This window comes from Myxocyprinus asiaticus, chromosome 28 (genome assembly GCF_019703515.2).
Source record: "Myxocyprinus asiaticus isolate MX2 ecotype Aquarium Trade chromosome 28, UBuf_Myxa_2, whole genome shotgun sequence".
NCBI lineage: Eukaryota > Metazoa > Chordata > Actinopteri > Cypriniformes > Catostomidae > Myxocyprinus > Myxocyprinus asiaticus.
In genome coordinates this window covers 41,529,786-41,549,187 of record NC_059371.1, presented here as the reverse complement: position 1 = coordinate 41,549,187, position 19,402 = coordinate 41,529,786, and the positions used below count along the sequence as shown (strand labels likewise).

Sequence of the window (19,402 nt, the reverse complement as noted above, 5' to 3'; positions counted from 1 at the left end):
AAAAGATTGTCATATAGTGAGCAGAGCATGTTTATGTCCATTAAATCATACAATGAACCATGGTGCCAGAAGAGCTTGTTTTGACATACAACAAAAGGATTGCAAGTTACTAGTTTCACAACGTTACTCTTCCCACAGTTGAGAAACACTGGAATGAAAGATTTAAACTTGGTATTGAAGGATGGAGTGTGGGCTAAGATTCTAAAAATGTTAAGTCTGTATCTAGAGATGCAAGGGTGCGCCTTATGCAATTCAAGACTTTACATAGATTCTATTGGACCCCCTCTAGATTGTATAGGCTTGGTCTTAAAGACACACCCACCAGCTGGCGATGCCAATCAGAAGATGGAGACACAACCCATGTTTTTTGGTGGCGTGTTAAGATACAAGAATTTTGGTTGAAGGTTCAGAGTTTTGTGTGTGAAGTATTGGGCACTCAAATTTCATTTTGCCCCAGACTCTGTATTTTAGGTGATGGGGCGGTCATCAATATAGGAGATAAACAAATAAAAAATGGGGTCCTGACCAGTGTTATGTTAGGCAGACAGATTATTTTAAGGGGATGGAAGTCGGCTGGAGCACCCTTGTTTCGGGAGTAGTGCACGGAGATGGGGAGGGTGGCAGCTTTTGAGGAGGTGTCTTGTAGAAGGCTGCAGATCTGGGATTTGTTTGATGGGAAATGGGGCAGTTATTTGGCGTTTTTGGGGGACTCTCGGGGAGGGGCTGTGGAGAAAGAAGTATAGTTTTAAATGTGTATGATTATGTAATTATTTTGTGTGTGTGTGTATTTATATGTGACCACAGGGACGTTCATTGAGGGTCAGGGTGGGGTTGGTGATTGGGGAGGGGTAATAGTGGGAGTTAAATGTTGATTCACTGTATATATGTTTTGTTTTTCATTGTTATATGTACGAATCAATAAAAAACAGTATTTAAATCGGAGAAACACTGGAATGGACAGCAGAAATTAATTAATCTGACCACCAAAGACAACAATCTTAACCTGAACGCACAAGGCAAATGTAACGTAAATACGGCAGTCATCCCTTAATATATTTCTTTAAACAGACACTGCGCCCTAACGTTAGAACTATAAAACAGATAGAGCATAGCACAAGAATCCTAAGCACTGCATACCCTGCTTATGTGGACAGCACATCCGTGGTCCAAACATAATAATTTCAGTTTCATTCTCACTTAAATCTTAAAAATTCAAGACATGGGGGCCTGGGTAGCTCAGCAAGTAAAGACGCTGTCTACCACCCCTGGAGTCGTGAGTTCGAATCCAGGGCGTGCTGAGTGACTCCAGCCAGGTCTCCTAAGCAACCAAATTGGCCTGGTTGCTAGGGAGGGTAGAGTCACATGGGATAACCTCCTCGTGGCTGCTATAATGTGGTTCTCGCTCTCGGTGGGGCACGTGGCGAGTTGTGCATGGATGCCGCGGAGAATAGGGTGAAGCCTCCACATGCGCTAGGTCTCTGCGGTAACGCGCTCAACAAGCCACGTGATAAGATGTGCAGATTGACGGTCTCAGACACGGAGGCAACTGAGATTTGTCCTCCACCACCCAGATTGAGGCGAGTCACTACGCCACCACGAGGACTTAGAGCGCATTTGGCATTCCAAATTGGGGAGCAAAAAATATATAAAAAAATAATAAAACAAAAAAATTCAAGGACAGCCAAGATTTTATGTCCTTTAGGCAAGCCAGCAAAGGTTAAGACGTTTTTATGCTTCAATGGTAGATACATTTGGGTGTCATCAGCATAGCAGTGCAAGGACACACCATATTTTTTTAAAATAGATGCAATAGGGAGCATATATAAGGAAAATAAAATGGGGGCAAGAATGGACCCTTGAGGCACACCACTAGAAAAATTGACTGCAGAGGACAAGAACTGACCTAGAAGAACGAGTCACAGAATCACCAGAATCAACAGTAATTAAGATGTTTTTTAAAACACTTAGTAGGGCAGATTCCATACTAAGAAGTGCTCTCAAACCAGACTGAAATATTTCATGTATAGAGTTGGTGTTCAGAAAACTTTCAGATTGCAGATGACATCTCAGGATAGACAATTGCAGAGGGATTAATGACGATGATGATGATGATGATGATAAGTATCCTGTCTTTGCAACCTTGACTGCTTTCTGAAAGTTAGACAGCAAGTCCCTTAGGATTTCATAAGACACCTGAAGTTTATCTTTTTTCCATTTGTGTTCCGCTCTACAATACAATACAAGTGAATGGGGATTAAAATTTTAAAGCTCCAAAAAGCACATAAAGGCAGCTTAAACGTAATCCATAACACATTGTTTAATCTTTAAATTCTTCTGAAGTGATCTAATCAGTTTTGGGTGAGAACAAACCAAAATGTAACTCCTTTTGTACTGTACATCTTTCCAATGCAGTCTCTAGGCACGGTCATGGTTTTAAGCTCAGTTTGAATTTGTGCTGCGATTAAAATTTTGAATTGAAACAGTGGATTCATATGAAGCCATTCACACCTGGAGTGAACATTATTGTGCTAACAAAGTGACTGTGTTGATTTTTTTATTTCTTAGCCAGTTGATAAAATGCACCAGCCAATAAAATATGAGCTTTGAATCCCGTGTCAGGAGCCACTGCGGTCACCAAAACCAGCGCAACTGGTGCTGCTAAAGCACAGAAAGCTGTTTTGACTACTGATATATAATGCTGATGTAACTCAAGGAAGAAATCATGGACCAGCTGTGAGGACGTGTACTTCATTTGCATCAAATGTCTTTAAAACGAAAACATTTTTTTCTCATACAGGTTCTCTTAACATGTAAATCGGGAGAATCACACTTCTATGGAATGAGATCTACTTTTTCATAATGTTATTATAGCAAGATCAACCATACATAATTGATATGTAATCAGTAGTGAAATATGACGATTGTCTATACCTATTTGATCCCACAACAAATAATACTTATTTTTTTAATTATGTAAGCATTGTTTCAAGTTCTCTAAGAATTATTCGAGACAAGTCAACAGCCTGTAATCAAATAAGAACAAAGAAACAAATAAATAAAAAGCAATAAATAGAAACAAATTAAAAACAATAGGACAACAACAAAAATTCAGTTTAAGAAAACAGTATTTTTTTAACAGCTTTAAAAAAAATCAAGTATTCAAGTAAACATTCAGAATGAAATTAAATGTAACTTAAAACTACTAGCTACTGGTCATCACTGTTTGATTATAGTACATTAATACTTTTTAAAGCTACTAAATGTATCCAGCCAAGAGCAGCGAGTGGTTTATTTTCTTATAGTTATTGATTAATATTAACGACACTTATCAGCGGCAGGTCTATTAGGTTACATTTATACTTCAAGTCTGACATTTTGATACAAATCCACTTTTTTGTCCCACTGTTAACGTTCACTTTAGACATTACTGACTGTATTTACATTAACACCTCACCAAGACGGGCATTTTTGGCTGAATTTTAGGTGCATATCTGCATTAACATGAGCTCTCACAAAGCACGCGCGCATGTAAAGCACACACACACATAAAGCTGCCTGTCAGTCAGACAGCGCGTGGTTAAAGAAGCAAGGGAATAAAAAGTAAATCTTTAATATTTTTGTTATTTGTGTCTTTTCTCACTCTATTCTCTTTCCCTTTTGACCGGTTATCGAGATCGACCAAGGAGTTTCTTGTAATTGATGTAATGAGCACCCCTGATGTAAATGATATTGCTGCATCACTGCCTTGCATACCCTTTAAAAATGATCTGATCTTGACGTGGATTGTCTTCATATTTCGCCTTGTTGTACCAACTCAAAGAGGCACCAGAACACTTTCCCGGGCTTTCAGCTTCATCATACCACGTTGGTGGAACGACCTTAACTCCATCCGTGAAGCTGACTCACTCTCTGTCTTCAAAAAACGACTAAAAACACATCTTTTCCATGAGGACTTAACCAGTCATTAAAATAAATAAATAAATAAATTCCTGTTGCACTTTATTCTGTTTTGAATACTATTATGATGCTAGTGAAACTTTGTAATACGGCACTTTTCATACCACTGTCTCCTTAAGATGATTCACTTATGTTTTCCTCTTTTGTAAGTCGCTTTGGATAAAAGCATCTGCCAAATGAATGAATGTAAATGTAAAATATTTATAATGTATTCCATTGTGCTGCATTCTTCTGCCTCTGCATTTAATCTCATGAGTTCTCATATAATAGACTAGAAGATACTGTGGCATCTTTGCCTTTGTATCACCTTTTTTTAATAAACAACTTAACGGATCTTGTGTTTTTCTTCGCCAAATATGAATAATGTTAATACTAGGGCTGAAAAAAAAAAAATCGAATTTCGAATTTTGGAATGCCCAATTCCCACTACTTAGTAGGTCCTCATGGTGGTGCGGTTACTCACCTCAATCCGGGTGGTGGAGGACAAGTCTCAGTTGCCTCCGCTTCTGAGACCATCAATCTGCGCATCTTATCACGCACAACTTACCACGCGCCCCATTGAGAGCGAGAACCACTAATCGCGACCACAAGGAGGTTACCCCATGTGACTCTACCCTCCCTAGCAACCGGGCCAATTTGGTTGCTTAGGAGACCTGGCTGGAGTCACTCAGCACACCCTGGATTCGAACTTGCGACTCCAGAGGTGGTTGTCAGCGTCAATACTCGCTGAGGCCCCCACAGATTGCGATCCTTGAGACAAACGATTTTAAAATTGTCTCCCTGATGAAAAATATATTTTCTTTTTGTATAAAAATAAATAATACAAGTTTATCTTAATGCTACAATTATTAATAGATAAATATAGGAAGCTATATTTATGCAGAGTTACACATTAACAAGGTTTTCTCTCGGAGACGTTTTGTCTCTTTAATTCTTTACATTTAGTCCTTTAATGCACCTCTGTTACTGCCATCAAAGCACCGTTTGTCGGACGTCAAAATCCTCTGCTGTAATCAATGTTCCTGTTATTATGCATAATCCAAAAATTTATTTGAGAGGTGTTGTGGAGAGTATTTGTCAGGAGTCATTCTGCAGATTCTAATAAATAAATAGTTTAGCTGTAAAAAGGCTTATCAAATTGTTGGATGCCATGAACTACATGTCCGCACCCTCCGCAATATTTATAATCTAACAGCCAGGGTATTCATGCGCAGTGGCGGGTAATTTCGCACATTTACCCGCCACTGTCGATAAGAAATGCCACTAGACACAAAGACGTGTGCTTGAAGAAACACACCTGAGAAGAACAGATTAAAGAAGTCCCAGCGATGTGCATGCCTGATTTGCTTTTTTTGATTTGCAAATTGTGACATCAAGCATTAAAATAGGTACTGCAGTCCACATTCAAAATATTGGAGAGACCTGTCTCCCCCGCCCCCTCCTCCCCAGACTCGGTTGAGGCTGCGGGTTGCCAGGTTGAGTACACGCAACAGGAACGAGCAAACTGACAATGGCAAGCGACGAGTCTTACACTGTAAGTTGATGAGCTAACGTATACGCTTGCAATATTTTTATTGTTTGCAAATTATACACCAGCTCATGTGGATTTTTTATAACTCTGTCAATGTTAGCTAGATGTATTGCTGGCTTCCATGGCTGCAGCGCATGTTTGCCCGCTAACTTGTTTCAAATCTGGCAACCCGGGGTGTCAACATACTATTGGGAAATGGGCAGTGGGCGGGATCACACAGGCCAAAACACAAACAGAAATTCCGGCCCAGAACAGACATTTTAAAGTAGAATATACTGGCTGTAGCATTGTTTTTGGAGAAGCCAGTATTTCAACTTAGCATGTTTCCTAAATCTCTGATAATATATGATGATACTTTTATGCTTTAGTACAGTAAATATATTACATATTGCACCATTAACAGTCATTATGAGTATGCATTACGTCGTGATTTAAACAAATGCACTTAACACAAGTACAGTATGTGTGGCAGTAGCAAATGATCAGTATTGTTCCAGTTGATAACATGTTTTAACCGTTAATATTTTTTACACTCGATTCTAATCACCCCTCAGACTGTGTACACATGATAATACTGCCATTCAACTCATCCAGCAGGTGAACTGAAATAGTTTGTGAAGTGTCTCGAATGTTTTATTTCTCGTTGAGCAAACTTGTCATCACTGCTGCAGCTTGTAGAGAAATCTGTTTTCTTTTTTCAATCTGCTCGCTAGAAAACTTGTTTGCTTGTCTTTGGTTGTTTTGCTAAGTGGTTCTTCTTTTCACTCATGATGGGAGGAGGGCGGACCAGCTGAAAGGTGCATTGAGCCACCTACCATACCAGGGTAAAATTGCTTGTTGATTAAGTCAACAAGAGCTGCATGATTAATTGTTGAAAGATCAGGATCTCGATTCAGGCACCCTCGCGATCTTATTCCTAAATGACAACGATTCAGCTATGTACGTTAACGTTCCAGTGGCATTCCTTTGTAAGGCGGTCAAATGTAATTTTGGAATTCACTTCGAGACTCTTTAAATTGATATGGCATCTAAAAAACAGCACTCCTGCACAAGATGCTGAATAAACTAGGAAACACAACAGCCAAATACGTTAGTCTAGCGCAATGGTTCCGCACCCTGAGGCCGCGCAATGGTTCCGCACCCTGAGGCCGCGTTCGTTGTGACCGGGGACTTTAATAAAGCCAGTTTAAAATCAGTCGCACCAAAATATCACCAGCACATTAGTTTCAACACACAAGGGGACCGGGTTTTGGACCATTGCTACTCTCCGTTCCGGGATGGCTACAAATCCCTCCCCCGCCCACCATTTGGCAAATCGGACCACTCTGCCATTCTGCTTCTGCCCGCTTACAGGCAGAAATTGAAACAGGAAGCACCCACCCTCAGAACGATCCAGTGCTGGTCGGACCAATCAGACTCTATGCTACAGGACTGTTTTGATCACACGGACTGGGAGATGTTCCGGTCCGCCTCTGATGACGACATCGAGCTTTACGCTGATAGCGTAATGTGTTTCATCAGAACGTGTGTAGAGGAAGTGATTCCGACCAGAACTGTACGAATCTATCCGAATCAGAAGCCATGGATCAATAGCGATGTTCGCGCGGCACTTAATGTGCGGACCTCCGCTTTTAATTCCGGGAACGCGGAGGAGCATAAACAAGCCAGTTATGCCCTCCGAAAAACTATCAAAACAGCAAAACGCCAGTACAGGAGCAAGACTGAAGGACAGTTTAACACCACCAACTCTAGAAGCATGTGGCAGGGAATTAACATCATCACGGACTTTAAAGGGAATAAAAACTCCGCCATGAACACCGCTGCCTCTCTACCGGATGAGCTAAATACTTTTTATGCTCGTTTCGAGGGAAATAACACCGCCCTCGCGGAGAGAGCTCTCGCGGCCGAAGCTACAGAGGTTAGTTCACTCTCCGTCTCTGTAGCGGATGTAACCCGATCCTTCCGACAGGTGAATATCCGCAAAGCCGCGGGCCCAGACGGCATTCCGGGCCGCGTCATCAGAGCGTGCGCGAACCAGCTGGCTGGTGTTTTTACGGACATTTTCAACCTTTCCCTCTCTTTGTCTGTAGTCCCCACATGCTTTAAAACATCCACCATTGTGCCTGTACCAAAACAATCAAAAATAACTTGTTTAAATGACTGGCGTCCTGTTGCTCTGACCCCCATCATCAGCAAATGTTTTGAGAGACTAATCAGAGATTACATCTGCTCTGTATTGCCACTCAATCTTGACCCGCTGCAGTTTGCTTACCGCAACAACCGCTCCACTGATGATGCCATTGCAACTACAATACACACTGCTCTCTCCCACCTGGAAAAAAAGAACACTTATGTGAGAATGCTGTTTGTAGACTACAGCTCAGCATTCAACACCATAGTGCCCTCCAAGCTAGATGAGAAACTCCAGGCTCTGGGCTTAAACAGCTCGCTGTGCAGCTGGATCCTGGACTTCCTGTCAAGCAGACGCCAGGTGGTTAGAATAGGCAGCAACATCTCCTCATCACTAACCCTCAACACTGGAGCCCCGCAGGGCTGTGTTCTCAGCCCACTCCTGTATTCCTTGTACACACATGACTGTGTGGCAACACATAGCTCCAATGCCATCATTAAGTTTGCTGATGACACGACGGTGGTAGGTCTAATCACTGACAATGATGAAACAGCCTACAAAGAGGAGGTGCACACTCTGACACACTGGTGTCAGGAGCACAACCTCTCCCTCAGCGTCAGTAAGACAAAGGAGCTTGTGGTGGACTTCAGAAGAAAAGACAGAGAACACAGTCCCATCACCATCAATGGAGCACCAGTGGAGAGAGCCAGCAGCTTCAAGTTCCTGGGTGTCCACATCACTGAGGAACTCACATGGTCCGTCCACACTGAAGTCGTTGTGAAGAAGGCTCATCAGCGCCTCTTCTTCCTGAGACGGCTGAGGAAGTTTGGAATAAACCGCCACATCCTCACACGGTTCTACACCTGCACTGTGGAGAGCATCCTGACTGGCTGTATCTCCGCCTGGTATGGCAATAGCACCGCCCACAACCGCAAAGCACTGCAAAGGGTGGTGCGATCTGCCAGACACATCATCGGAGGTGAGCTTCCCTCCCTCCAGGAAATATATACAAGGCGGTGTGTGAAAAAAGCTCGGAGGATCATCAGAGACTCCAGCCACCAGAGCCATGGGCTGTTCTCACTGCTACCATCAGGTAGGCGGTATCGCAGCATCAGGACCCGCACCAGCCGACTCCATGATAGCTTCTTCCCCCAAGCAATCAGACTTTTGAACTCTTGATCTCCCATGATCAAAATACATCAGCACTGCACTTTATTACCCTTACTCTTATATCTCACACCAGACTGTCATAAATTATATTATTATTATTATATTATGTTCTCTCTTAACAACTGACTATCAACCGACAGCCTGAATGTCAATACAGTACAATACTGTACATTCTATATATATATATATACACTTTTTTTATATTTTTATTTTTAATTTTTATTGAATAATGTGTATCTATATAGTAAAAAAAAAAAAAAAAAAAAACCAGCGTATTGTATACTGTACAGTGTATGTTATTATTTGTATATTGTTGAGTGTAATTATGTGTATAACAGATGTTTAAATTGTGTTGTGTTAATTTGATGTTATTGTAAATTGGTATATGTCTCATCACTGTCACGACTGCTATGTTGATCGGAACTGCACCCAAGAATTTCACACACCATTGCACTTGTGTATATGGCTGTGTGACAATAAAGTGATTTGATTTGATTTGATGGTTCCCAAACTGCAGGGTGCCGCAACAACTGGCTAAGGGTGCCACGCAATCTCTGCTCAGTTCAATATTTTAATAGCTACCGATGCCAAAAAGTCTGCCCGTGCGCTCGAGTCCTGTGATGAAGGCAGCTGTGAGCGTGCGTGAACAGCCAAATGCTCTTTTTTTAATCAAAATGCCCCTCTTGACGCAATATTAATGTAAATACAGCTGTTATTATATAAGTAGATGGGACAAAATCTTAACAATCTGTTAATGTGCTGTGTAAATGCAGCATAATACACCTGCTGCTCTCTGCTATAGGCATTCAGACATTTTTACTGCATCAAAGTAGTATTAACCTCGTGCGACCACCCCCCCCGTGCACAAGTGTGGACTTTGTATATTGGATTCGCTATAAGCAATGCATAACTTAAAATAATTTAAACCGACTGAATACTTTTCACAAGACTCTACTAGGGCTGGGCGATGTAATTAGATATTGACGATGTCTTACAAAGATACCGATGCCGACTGCGAACAGATGATGATCGACGAAATGGCAAAACCATTGATCTGGAAAGTTGGCAAATATATTAAAACAGTAGCCCAGGTTGTGAAAGTAGCACCCGCCACCCACAATATGCAACAAGGCTGAATCCAGTTCGCAAGTTCCTCGTCCAAATGTATTTCATGCACGGATTATTTTGCTCATCTACCCGCAACAGGTGGGTGACCTGTTAAGACGTCTCGGAGTGACACATGACAAGAAATGCTTGAAGAAAAAAAAGACACGCACTTGAAGAAACACTTTATTATATTTTTAAGAACAGTCAATGCTTGTGTCTGATTTGTTTGTTCAGAGGCATGCAGTGCAAGCCTGTCTCGTGGAACAAGTGCTTGTAAAGAGTTTTCACTCTTTTTTTCCTAGGTTTCATTCATTTGAAAACTGTTTGCAAGAATAATGTCATCTATGAGAATGCTGCAAATTATCTCCGATCATCTCAGGAGGTGCTGTGAGTTTGGTTCGCTTTATTTCCGCATGGTTAGCATGCATTGTGAACACAACTCTACAGGTTCAGTAATATATCTTTATATTTAAGAAACAAAGACGAGAGAGAGAGAGTCATGTGACAACATGCGAGGATTGGACGTGTGAATGGCGAGCTCTGTTTTAATAAAGTTTTAATAATTTTTATGACAAACCGGTGAGATTCGATACACTCTGTTCAATAACTGTTATGTCAAAGAATTCAAAATCCTCTGGCTCTGGAGACATTAAAAGACACTTACGTGCTCAAGCTGACACCCCCGAGCAGACCGCGGGCCCAGGAGTCGATTTGGTCAGTGAGATGCGGGAAATGCAGCGAGAGTGCTGAACATGTTGGCAATGTTGACGAAGTTCATTGCTGACTTGGAAGATCTTGCTGTGATACGTCGATCGATCACTGCCATGGAGGCGAAATTCACTGATATGGTTACAAGAGTGGGGGATGTCGATAAACGGATCAATTATCTGGAGTCATCAGAGAGGGAATTATATGCCAATCAGCTAGCAACCAAGATGGATTTGGAGCAGGTGAAGTTGGTGGACATGGAAAACCGTAGCCGGCGGAATAACGTCTGTATCGTGGAAGTTCCAGAAGGAGTGGAATTCCTGGATGGGCTCTTTCCGAGTCTGCTCGACATAGCAGGCCATAAGCTGGAAATCGAGCGAGCTCACAGGGTCCCGGCTCGGAGATCCACGTAAGGAGACAGGCCCCGATCAATTCTGGCCAAAATAATGCACGCGTTTGTCTTTTTTCTGTTTTTTCAGTTCTAGGGGATGTTCGGGTTTGATTGTTGAATTAATGTTGGAATGTGGTCTTTATAATCCTGTTTTTGACACACAATCTATTTTTTCTTATATGTCAAAATGTCAAATGTTAATATGAGTGGATTATCTCTCTCCATGTGGAATGTGAATGGGTTGGGGTACCCCATAAAAAGAAGGAAGATTATTTCTCTTCTTAAGCTTAAGAAATATGATATAGTGTTTCTTCAAGAAATACATCTCTCCCCGCAGGAAGCTGAAAAATTTGGAAAGATATGGGGTGGGCATGTTTTCTTTAGTACTGGCTTGAGTAAGAGCAGGGGAGTCATTACACTGATAAGTAAACATCTACAATTCAAATGTCTCAAACAGAGTAAAGATAAATTAGGAGTCATTATTGTTTTAGCTGAAATTCAGGGGCAAAGTCTTATTTTGGCTAATATTTACGCACCTAACGCTGATGATCAGGGCTTTTTTATAGATCTTGAAGGGATGTTGCAAGCCGCTGGCACCCCTCATGATATAATATTGGGAGGAGACGTTAATCTTTTGATGAACTCATTACTTGTTTATAGTGAAGCAAAAGTGTGCAAGCCCCTAGAGCAACAGTGACGCTTCACAGGATGTGTAAAAATCTTGGTCTTACAGATATTTGGAGACTTTTGAACCCATCTGGTAGGACTATACATTTTTTTCATCAGTCCATAAGATTTATTCTAGAATAGATTTTTATTTATATATAATATATATATATATATATATCTCTAAGTCACTCATTTCATCTGTTGTAGATTGCTCAATTGGAAACATTTTAGTCTCAGATTACGCCCTGGTGAGTTTAGAGGTGTTGCCACATATGGAGATAAAGAAATCATATAGTTGGCACTTTAATGTATCCCTTTTTCAAAATCCTGAATTCCAACAAATGTTAAAGGCTGAAATCAATGTCTTTATGGAGACGAACTGGTCTTCAGTATCCTATGTGGGTGTGGCTTGGGAGGCACTTAAGGCGGTTCTTAGGGGCCGGATCATACAGTATGTCTCATTCATCAAAAAATCCAAAGCATGAGAACTCGTGGAGTTGGAAGGGAATATTAAAAGTACAGAGGCAGAGCTGAAGTGCCGAATGTCATCTGATGGCCTCAGAGTATTGACCCGATTGAAATACAGATATAATACAATTTTGTCACAGAAGGTGGAGTTTTGGCTATTCAGGGCAAGTCATATTTTGAGTCAGGACAAAGCAGGGAAGCTTTTGGCTAGATATATAAAACAGAGAGATTCTTTTTCTACCATTCCCTCAGTGAAATCTTCTGGTGGTGAAATATTTACCTTGGCCATTAATATTAATAATGCTTTTAAAGAATTCTACACTGATCTCTATAGTTCCACATCTTCGTCTACTGATGAAGATATTAGAAACTTTGTGGAACCATTGGAACTCCCTAAACTGATGACTGAGCAAAAAAATTCTCTTGATTCTGAGATAAACTTGGAGGAGTTTGGCAAGGTAATTAAGGCCTTGCCTATAGGCTCTGGGGCCAGACGGCTTTGCCGCTGAATTTTTTAGATCTTATGCTTCAGAACTGGCTCCACTTTTGCTAAAAGTTTATACTGAATCATTATAGAACGGAAAGCTTCCGCCAACCATGACACAAGCCCGGATCAGTCTGATTCTTAAAAAGGACAAAGATCCGAGTGAGTGTAAGAGTTACTGTCCAATTTCCCTGATCCAGTTAAACGTTAAAATATTGTCAAAAATGTTGGCTAATCAATTATGACATTTCTTATACATATAGATCAGGTGGGGTTTATTCAGGGCCGTGCTCTTCTGATAACATTAGGCGTTTCATCAATATCATGTGGTCCAAGGTGAATGATCAGACTCCGGTCGCTGCCATCTCACTTGACGCCGAAAAGGCGTTTGATATGGTAGAATGGGATTATTTTTTTAAGATTTTGGAAATGTACGGGTTCGGGAATACTTTTATTGGATGGATTAATTTACTTTATAGACACCCGGTAGTGGCGGTACAAACAAATTGATTAATTTCAGATTATTTTACTTTGGATAGGGGCACCTGGCAGGGTTGCCCTCTTTCCCCATTATCGTTCTGTCTTGCCCTGGAACCATTAGCAGCCGCGGTAAGAGAGGATGATTTTCCAGGGGTGGTGGCGGGAGATAACAGATGATATTTTATTATTCGTCTCCGACCCTACTAGATCTATGCCTTGCCTCCACAGATATAGCCCTCCATCTGCTTGAATTCAAGAAACGCAAGGCTTTTGAGTCTTGTAACAGACTCTAAATTGACTCTGTTGTCATGAAAATGTAAATCATTAAAGGAAGAAATATACCTGAAGGAATAAAATCATCTTCATCACTCAGTTGTTCCTCTGCTGTGTTTTCTTCTTTTATCTCCTCCTGCTTCACTTCAATCTTCACTGGTTTCTGCAGCATCTGCTGTTCATCATCATCTTCATCACTCTGTTGTTCCTTTGTTGTATTTTCTTCTTTTATCTCCTCCTGCTTCACTTCAATCTTCACTGGTGTCTGCAGCATCTGTTGTTCATCATCATCTTCATAACTCTGTTGTTCCTCTGTTGTGTTTTCTTCTTTTATCTCCTGCTTCACTTCAATCTTCACTGGCGTCTGCAGCATCTGCTGTTCATCATTATCTTCATAACTCTGTTGTTCCTCTGTTGTGTTTTCTTCTTTTATCTCCTCCTGCATCACTTCAATCTTCACTGGTGTCTGCAGCATCTGCTGTTCATCATTATCTTCATCACTCTGTTTTTCCTCTGTTGTGTTTTCTTCTTTTATCTCCACTTGTATTACTTCAATCTTCACTGGTGTCTGCAGCATCTGCTGTTCTCCAGCGTGAATCACATCCATTTGCTCTCTCATGATGAACATCTGAACACAACAGGATATTCTCAAATTTATTCTCGTTTCTCCTGAAATTCAGCGAGGTTAAGATCGTTTTGTTTTTGATTTTCCAGACACATTCAGCGATAAATGGTGATAACTCTTAAACGGCTTTGAAAATACTTTCCAAAATAGTATTACTGTAAAACATGGAAACCTAATAATATTCTTCAAGCTTGTTTTCATTATTTTCACTCAATATTATGAGCATTTGCCTGCAAAAGCCGTCGCAATGTGAGTTACCCTCCTGTCGCAGTGGTAAGTAAGGGACCATGGAGAAAGTGCAATTTTTCCTTTTTTTTTTTTTTTTTGTAATAGCTTGGTGTGTGAACTGAATGTCCAATATACAATTTCTTTTTGTAATAGCTTTTTTGTTAAAGGACATAGAGACACAAGACTAGTGTCATTCAGTAGAGGAGGACAGTGCAGAACTTTCATAACCTTTCGTTTTACCCCTAGTGGTTGAATAGGATACAGCATGTCCAAAATCACCTTTCTTTTTGTAATAGCTTTTTTGTTGAAAAACATAGAGACACGAAACCAACGACATTAAATAGAGGAGGACAGTGCGCAACTTTAACAACCTTTCGTTTTACCCCTAGTGGTCCACTTAGCAGCCAACTCTGGAATGCTCCCGGGGAGTACTATATCAGTATAGTTAGATTTTACTGCTGATTTGAGAAATGTTCTTTGATCATCAAATTCAAGGCTCTGATGCTGGCATACAGAACAGTTACTGGGTCTGCTCCAGCATACCTAAAATCATTTATGCAGAGCTACGCGCCCACTAGAAGTCTGCGGTCGGCTAAGGAACGTCGCCTTGTTGCACCAACACAAAGAGGCACCAAAACACTTTCCCGGACTTTCAGCTTCATCATATCACGTTGGTGGAACGACCTTCCCAACTCCATCCGTGAAGCTGACTCACTCTCTGTCTTCAAAAAACGACTAAAAACACATCTTTTCCATGAGCACTTAACCAGTCATTTAAAAAAAAAAAAAAAAAAAATTTTGAATACTATTATGATGCTAGTGATACTTTGTAATACAGCACTTTTTATACCACTGTCTCCTAAGATGATTCGCTTATGTTTTCCTCTCTTGTAAGTCGCTTTGGATAAAAGCGTCTGCCAAATGAATAAATGTAAATGTAAAATGTAAATGTAATCTAGATCCACCATTTTGAAGATTTCGGTCTTTCCCCATTCAAGTAGATAGGAGCTGCACTGGCATACTGCTTGTTTACATAGAAAAATAGCTCCCCGGGAGTGTTCCAAAGTTGGCCACCGAGTGGACCACTAGGGGTAAAACGAATGGCTGTGAAAGTTGCACCCTGTCCTCCTCTATTGAATGACGTTGGTTTCGTGTCTCTGTGTTTTTCAACAAAAAAGCTATTACAAAAAGAAAGTTAATTGTGGACATGCGATACCCTATTCAACCACTAGGGGTAAAACGAAAGGCTGTGAAAGTTGCACACTGTCCTCCTCTATTGAATGACATTGGTTTCCTGTCTCTATGTCCTTTAACAAAAAAAGCTTTTTTTTTTTCTTTTTTTTTAACAAAAAAGCTATTACAAAAAGAAGGTTTATATTGGAGTTCACACACCAAGCTATTACACACACACACACACACACACACACACACACACAAAAGGGGAAAAAATTGGAAAATTGCACTTTCTCCACGGTCCCTTACCGCTGCGACAGGAGGACCTCTCCCCGGGGTAACTCACATTGAGACGGCTTTTGCAGGCAAATGCTCATAATATCGATTGAAAATAATGAAAACAAGCTTGAAGAATATTATTAGCTTTCTAAATATTTTCTAAGCCGTTTAAGAGTTATCGCCGTTTATTGCTGAATGTGTTGGGAATATCAACAACAAAACTATCTTGACCTCGTTTAGCGTCCTTCACAAAACAATGCAACATGCTGAGATAAAAAGCTTATTTTAAGGTCATTAAAACGCCAAAGAGAGAAAAACAACATGCACAGAAAAATACTGATCCACATAAATCTTGAAGTACATATAAATGCATAAAATTATGTAAAAGACATTAAACTCGTACCGAACTGGGCTCTCGGATTATCAGCTCTTCTTTCATCTTGTTTTATGCCGGTTAGAAAAACAACTCTCGGTGTTCTTCAGCCATCTACTGGACTGGAGTGAATCACAAACTGATTTATCCTGAAAAACTCGCACAGTGAAAGTCAAAACTTTTTTAGATATCTGTACTGAGATCTTCTTTCATTTCGGTCGTTCAACAAGGAGAGAAAGGAGGCGGATATAATTAACAGAGTAACTGATGTTTACACATAACGATGGCAAAAGGATGTTATAGAAACTCATACATTTTTAGGCTATTATTGTAGTCTTTTGGAAGAGTTTTATAAAAATAATGCTCCACATTCACAAAATGGTAGAAATGCCCAAGCTGTGTTGACATTTGTAGGAAAAACGCTCATGAACACTTACAGAACATAATTATAACTTATAATATATGAAATATTTTTCATCCTTTCATTCTAAATCACCTTTTTGCCTATGTATTTTTATTCGCTTTCCACTCTTAATTAATCTACAAACAAATAGAGAAAAACGAAAAGTTTATCCAGTCAGAAAAATGAGCATCTTTTGTGTGTGTGTGTGTTATATACAGTATGTTCTTTTATAACATCACATAAAGCAAAAAAGACAAAGACAGAGACTGTAGTGCAACAAGAATTTTTTTAATGCATGTATGGTCAAGTGCTCATGGAAAAGTTGTGTCTTTAGCTGTTTTTTTTTTTTTTTTTTTTTTTTTTTTTTTTGAAGATAGAAAGGGAGTCTGCTTCATGGTGTAACGAGGTGGTGATCTTTTAGAAAAGAGGATAAAGAAATAATCGCAGCCTCTTTTAATGATAGCAAGGAAGAAGGTAATTCAATAAACATGGAAGAATACAAAATAACTAAATATATACATCAACGCTACACCTTAACATATGAACAAGAACTGACAATGAGTGAAGGAAACAAGAGGGTATATATACACAGATGAATAATGAGGGAACAGGGAACAGCTGTGGAAGATGGAGGGCAGGTGAGTGTAATCAAAAAGTGCATACTGGGAAATGTAGTCCATGAACAAGGGGAAAATGACATAACCCCACCCCCGCAAAGGGGCGGCTCCTGACGCCCAGTCAAGACTAGGGGAGAGGAGGAAATTTGCTGTCGGGAGGCCACGGAGGGTTAAGGAAGGGTGACAGGAATCCAGGGTGACTGGACAGAGGGTCTGGAGGCCTGGGAGGAGGATCAGTGGGCCAGGACAGAGTTGGCAGACGGTCAGGAGGTTTAGGAGGAGGATCAGGTTTGGAGACAGCCGTGGAAGGCTTGGAGGAAGATGAGGAGGACTTAGGATGTGGAGCCAAAAGAGACTCAGGAGGTGAAGCCATAGGAGACTCAGGAGATGGAGATGTAGTAGGCGGAGACGTAGGAGACTCTGGAGGCGGAGCTGGAGAACCTGGAGACCGGAGTGTAGCCGAAGGCTTGGAGGACCAGGGTGGAACCGGAGGCTTGGAGGACCAAGGCGGTGCTGGAGGTTCGGAGGACCAAGGCGGAGATGGGGGATCGGAAGACTGAGGCAGAGCCAGTGGGACTGAGGACCAAGGCGGAGCCAGAGGGATGGAGGTCCCCGGTGGAGCCGAAGGATCAGAGAGCCAAGGCGTAGCCAGAGGAACGGAGAGCCAAAGTGGAGCCAGGTGACTGACAGACCAAGGTGGAGCTGGAGGGACGAGGAACCCCGGTGGAGGCGTTAGACTGGAGGACCACGGTGGAGCCGAGGGATCATAGATCCGAAGTGATATCGAGGGATCGGAGGGCCAAGGCGGAGTCCAGGGCTCGGAGGGTCTAGGCAGAGTCTGAGGTTTGAAAGTCCTTTTCATCTGTAATGCCACAGGGGGTGATGGTCGAGCAGGTGAATTGGGGAGAATCAGCTGATCAGGAGGAGGAGGAGCAGCTAATGTCCTGGGCGGGACCAGTGGAGGAGGAATGTCCATCGTGCTGGATGGAACCAGCGGAGGAGGAAGGGCCATCATGCTGGATGGAACCAGCGGAGGAGGAAACGCCTGCCATTGACTGTAATATAAGACTGTTACAAAGCAGCTGTAGTGGGCATGCGTCGAACGCATTCGTATTCGCTCACGGACAGAAGAGTATGCTTTGAAAACAATGTGGTTGACCGTGTGCGAGTCGATCTGGAATGCACAAAAATGAAGGATACCGTGGTCTTTAGCCTATTTATCTACATAATTGTTTGCAAAATAGACTTTTTAAGACTTGTGCCCCGCAGTCAAAATATGAAACAGGATTACCTGATGGAGTAATGGCTAGTCTTCATAAGTGAAATTATTAACAGTTTTTCCTCAAAAAGTAACTGAATGTCCAGATGCTTAAAGGAATTTTAAACGGTACGTGGCAAGCAGGGCTGTTTCTGACCATTTTGGCACTCTAGGCATGATTTGTATTGTCGGGGGAGTGCGCAGATGTGTTGGTGTATTAGTGTGGTGACTGTGTCATTTGGCAAACAGTGCGACACACAAACTTTATATTATAATTTACTTAAAATTACCTTTGTTAGACCATTAAGTTGGATGCTATGCGGGGATCGGACATGTAAACGGTGAGCTCTGCGCACTTTGCTAGTTTTAATACTTTTCATGACATAAACCAGTGAGATTCGATACACTCTGTTCCATAACTGTTCTAGGATGACAATATATCAAAGAATTCAAAATCTTCAGGCTCTGGAGACAATAAAAGACACTTACATGCTCAAGCTGACGCCCCTGAGCCTGGGAGTCAGTTTAGTCAGAGAAGTGCGGGAAATGCGGTGAGAGATGCTGAACATGTCGGCAATGCTGACGAATGTCATTGCTGACTTGGAGGATCTTGCTGTGATATGTCGATCGATCACTGCCATGGATGCGAAGTTTACTGATGTGGTTACAAGAGTGGGGAATGTCGAGAAACGGACCGATTATCTGGAGTCATCGGAGGGGGAATTATCTGCTAAACCGCTAGTGACCAAGGTGGATTTGGAGCGTGTCTGGGAGAAGTTGGAGGACATGGAGAACCGTAGCCATTGGAATAACGTCTGTATCGTTGGAATCCCTGAGGGAGCAGAGGGACAGGATACGGTGAAATTCCTGGATGGGCTCTTTCCGAATCTGCTAAACATAGCAGGCCATAAACTGGAAATCGAGTGAGCTCACAGGGTTCCTGCTCATCAATCCACAGAGGGAGACAGGCCCCGATCAATTCTGGCCAAATTTCTGGGATCATCCGATAAACATCTTGTGTTACACGAGGCGAGGAGCAAAGGAAAGCTTTCTTGGAAGAATCACAGCATTTTCTTG

General features: G+C 41.5%; 1 protein-coding gene across 8 annotated transcripts in view; it reads right to left on the bottom strand.

The window, feature by feature from the left end:
• Positions 1-19,402, bottom strand: part of LOC127418564 (gastrula zinc finger protein XlCGF57.1-like) — a 105,486-nt gene that overhangs the window by 55,843 nt on the left and 30,241 nt on the right. For 2 of the 8 annotated variants that reach the window (XR_007893505.1, XM_051659154.1), the window contains exons 1-2: positions 16,078-16,139; positions 13,439-13,997 (exon numbers count right to left, since the gene is read on the bottom strand). The exons of 2 other annotated variants lie outside the window; for them this stretch is intronic. Coding sequence is in view for 5 of the 6 variants with exons in the window: in XM_051659154.1 (XP_051515114.1) it covers positions 13,439-13,997; positions 16,078-16,113 (595 nt within the window). In the remaining variant the exon portion in view is untranslated. Of the gene's footprint in view, positions 1-13,438; positions 14,039-16,077; positions 16,140-19,402 lie in introns of those variants that run through there. 4 more of the 8 variants (XM_051659155.1, XM_051659157.1, XM_051659146.1 and 1 more) reach the window with 4 other exon arrangements.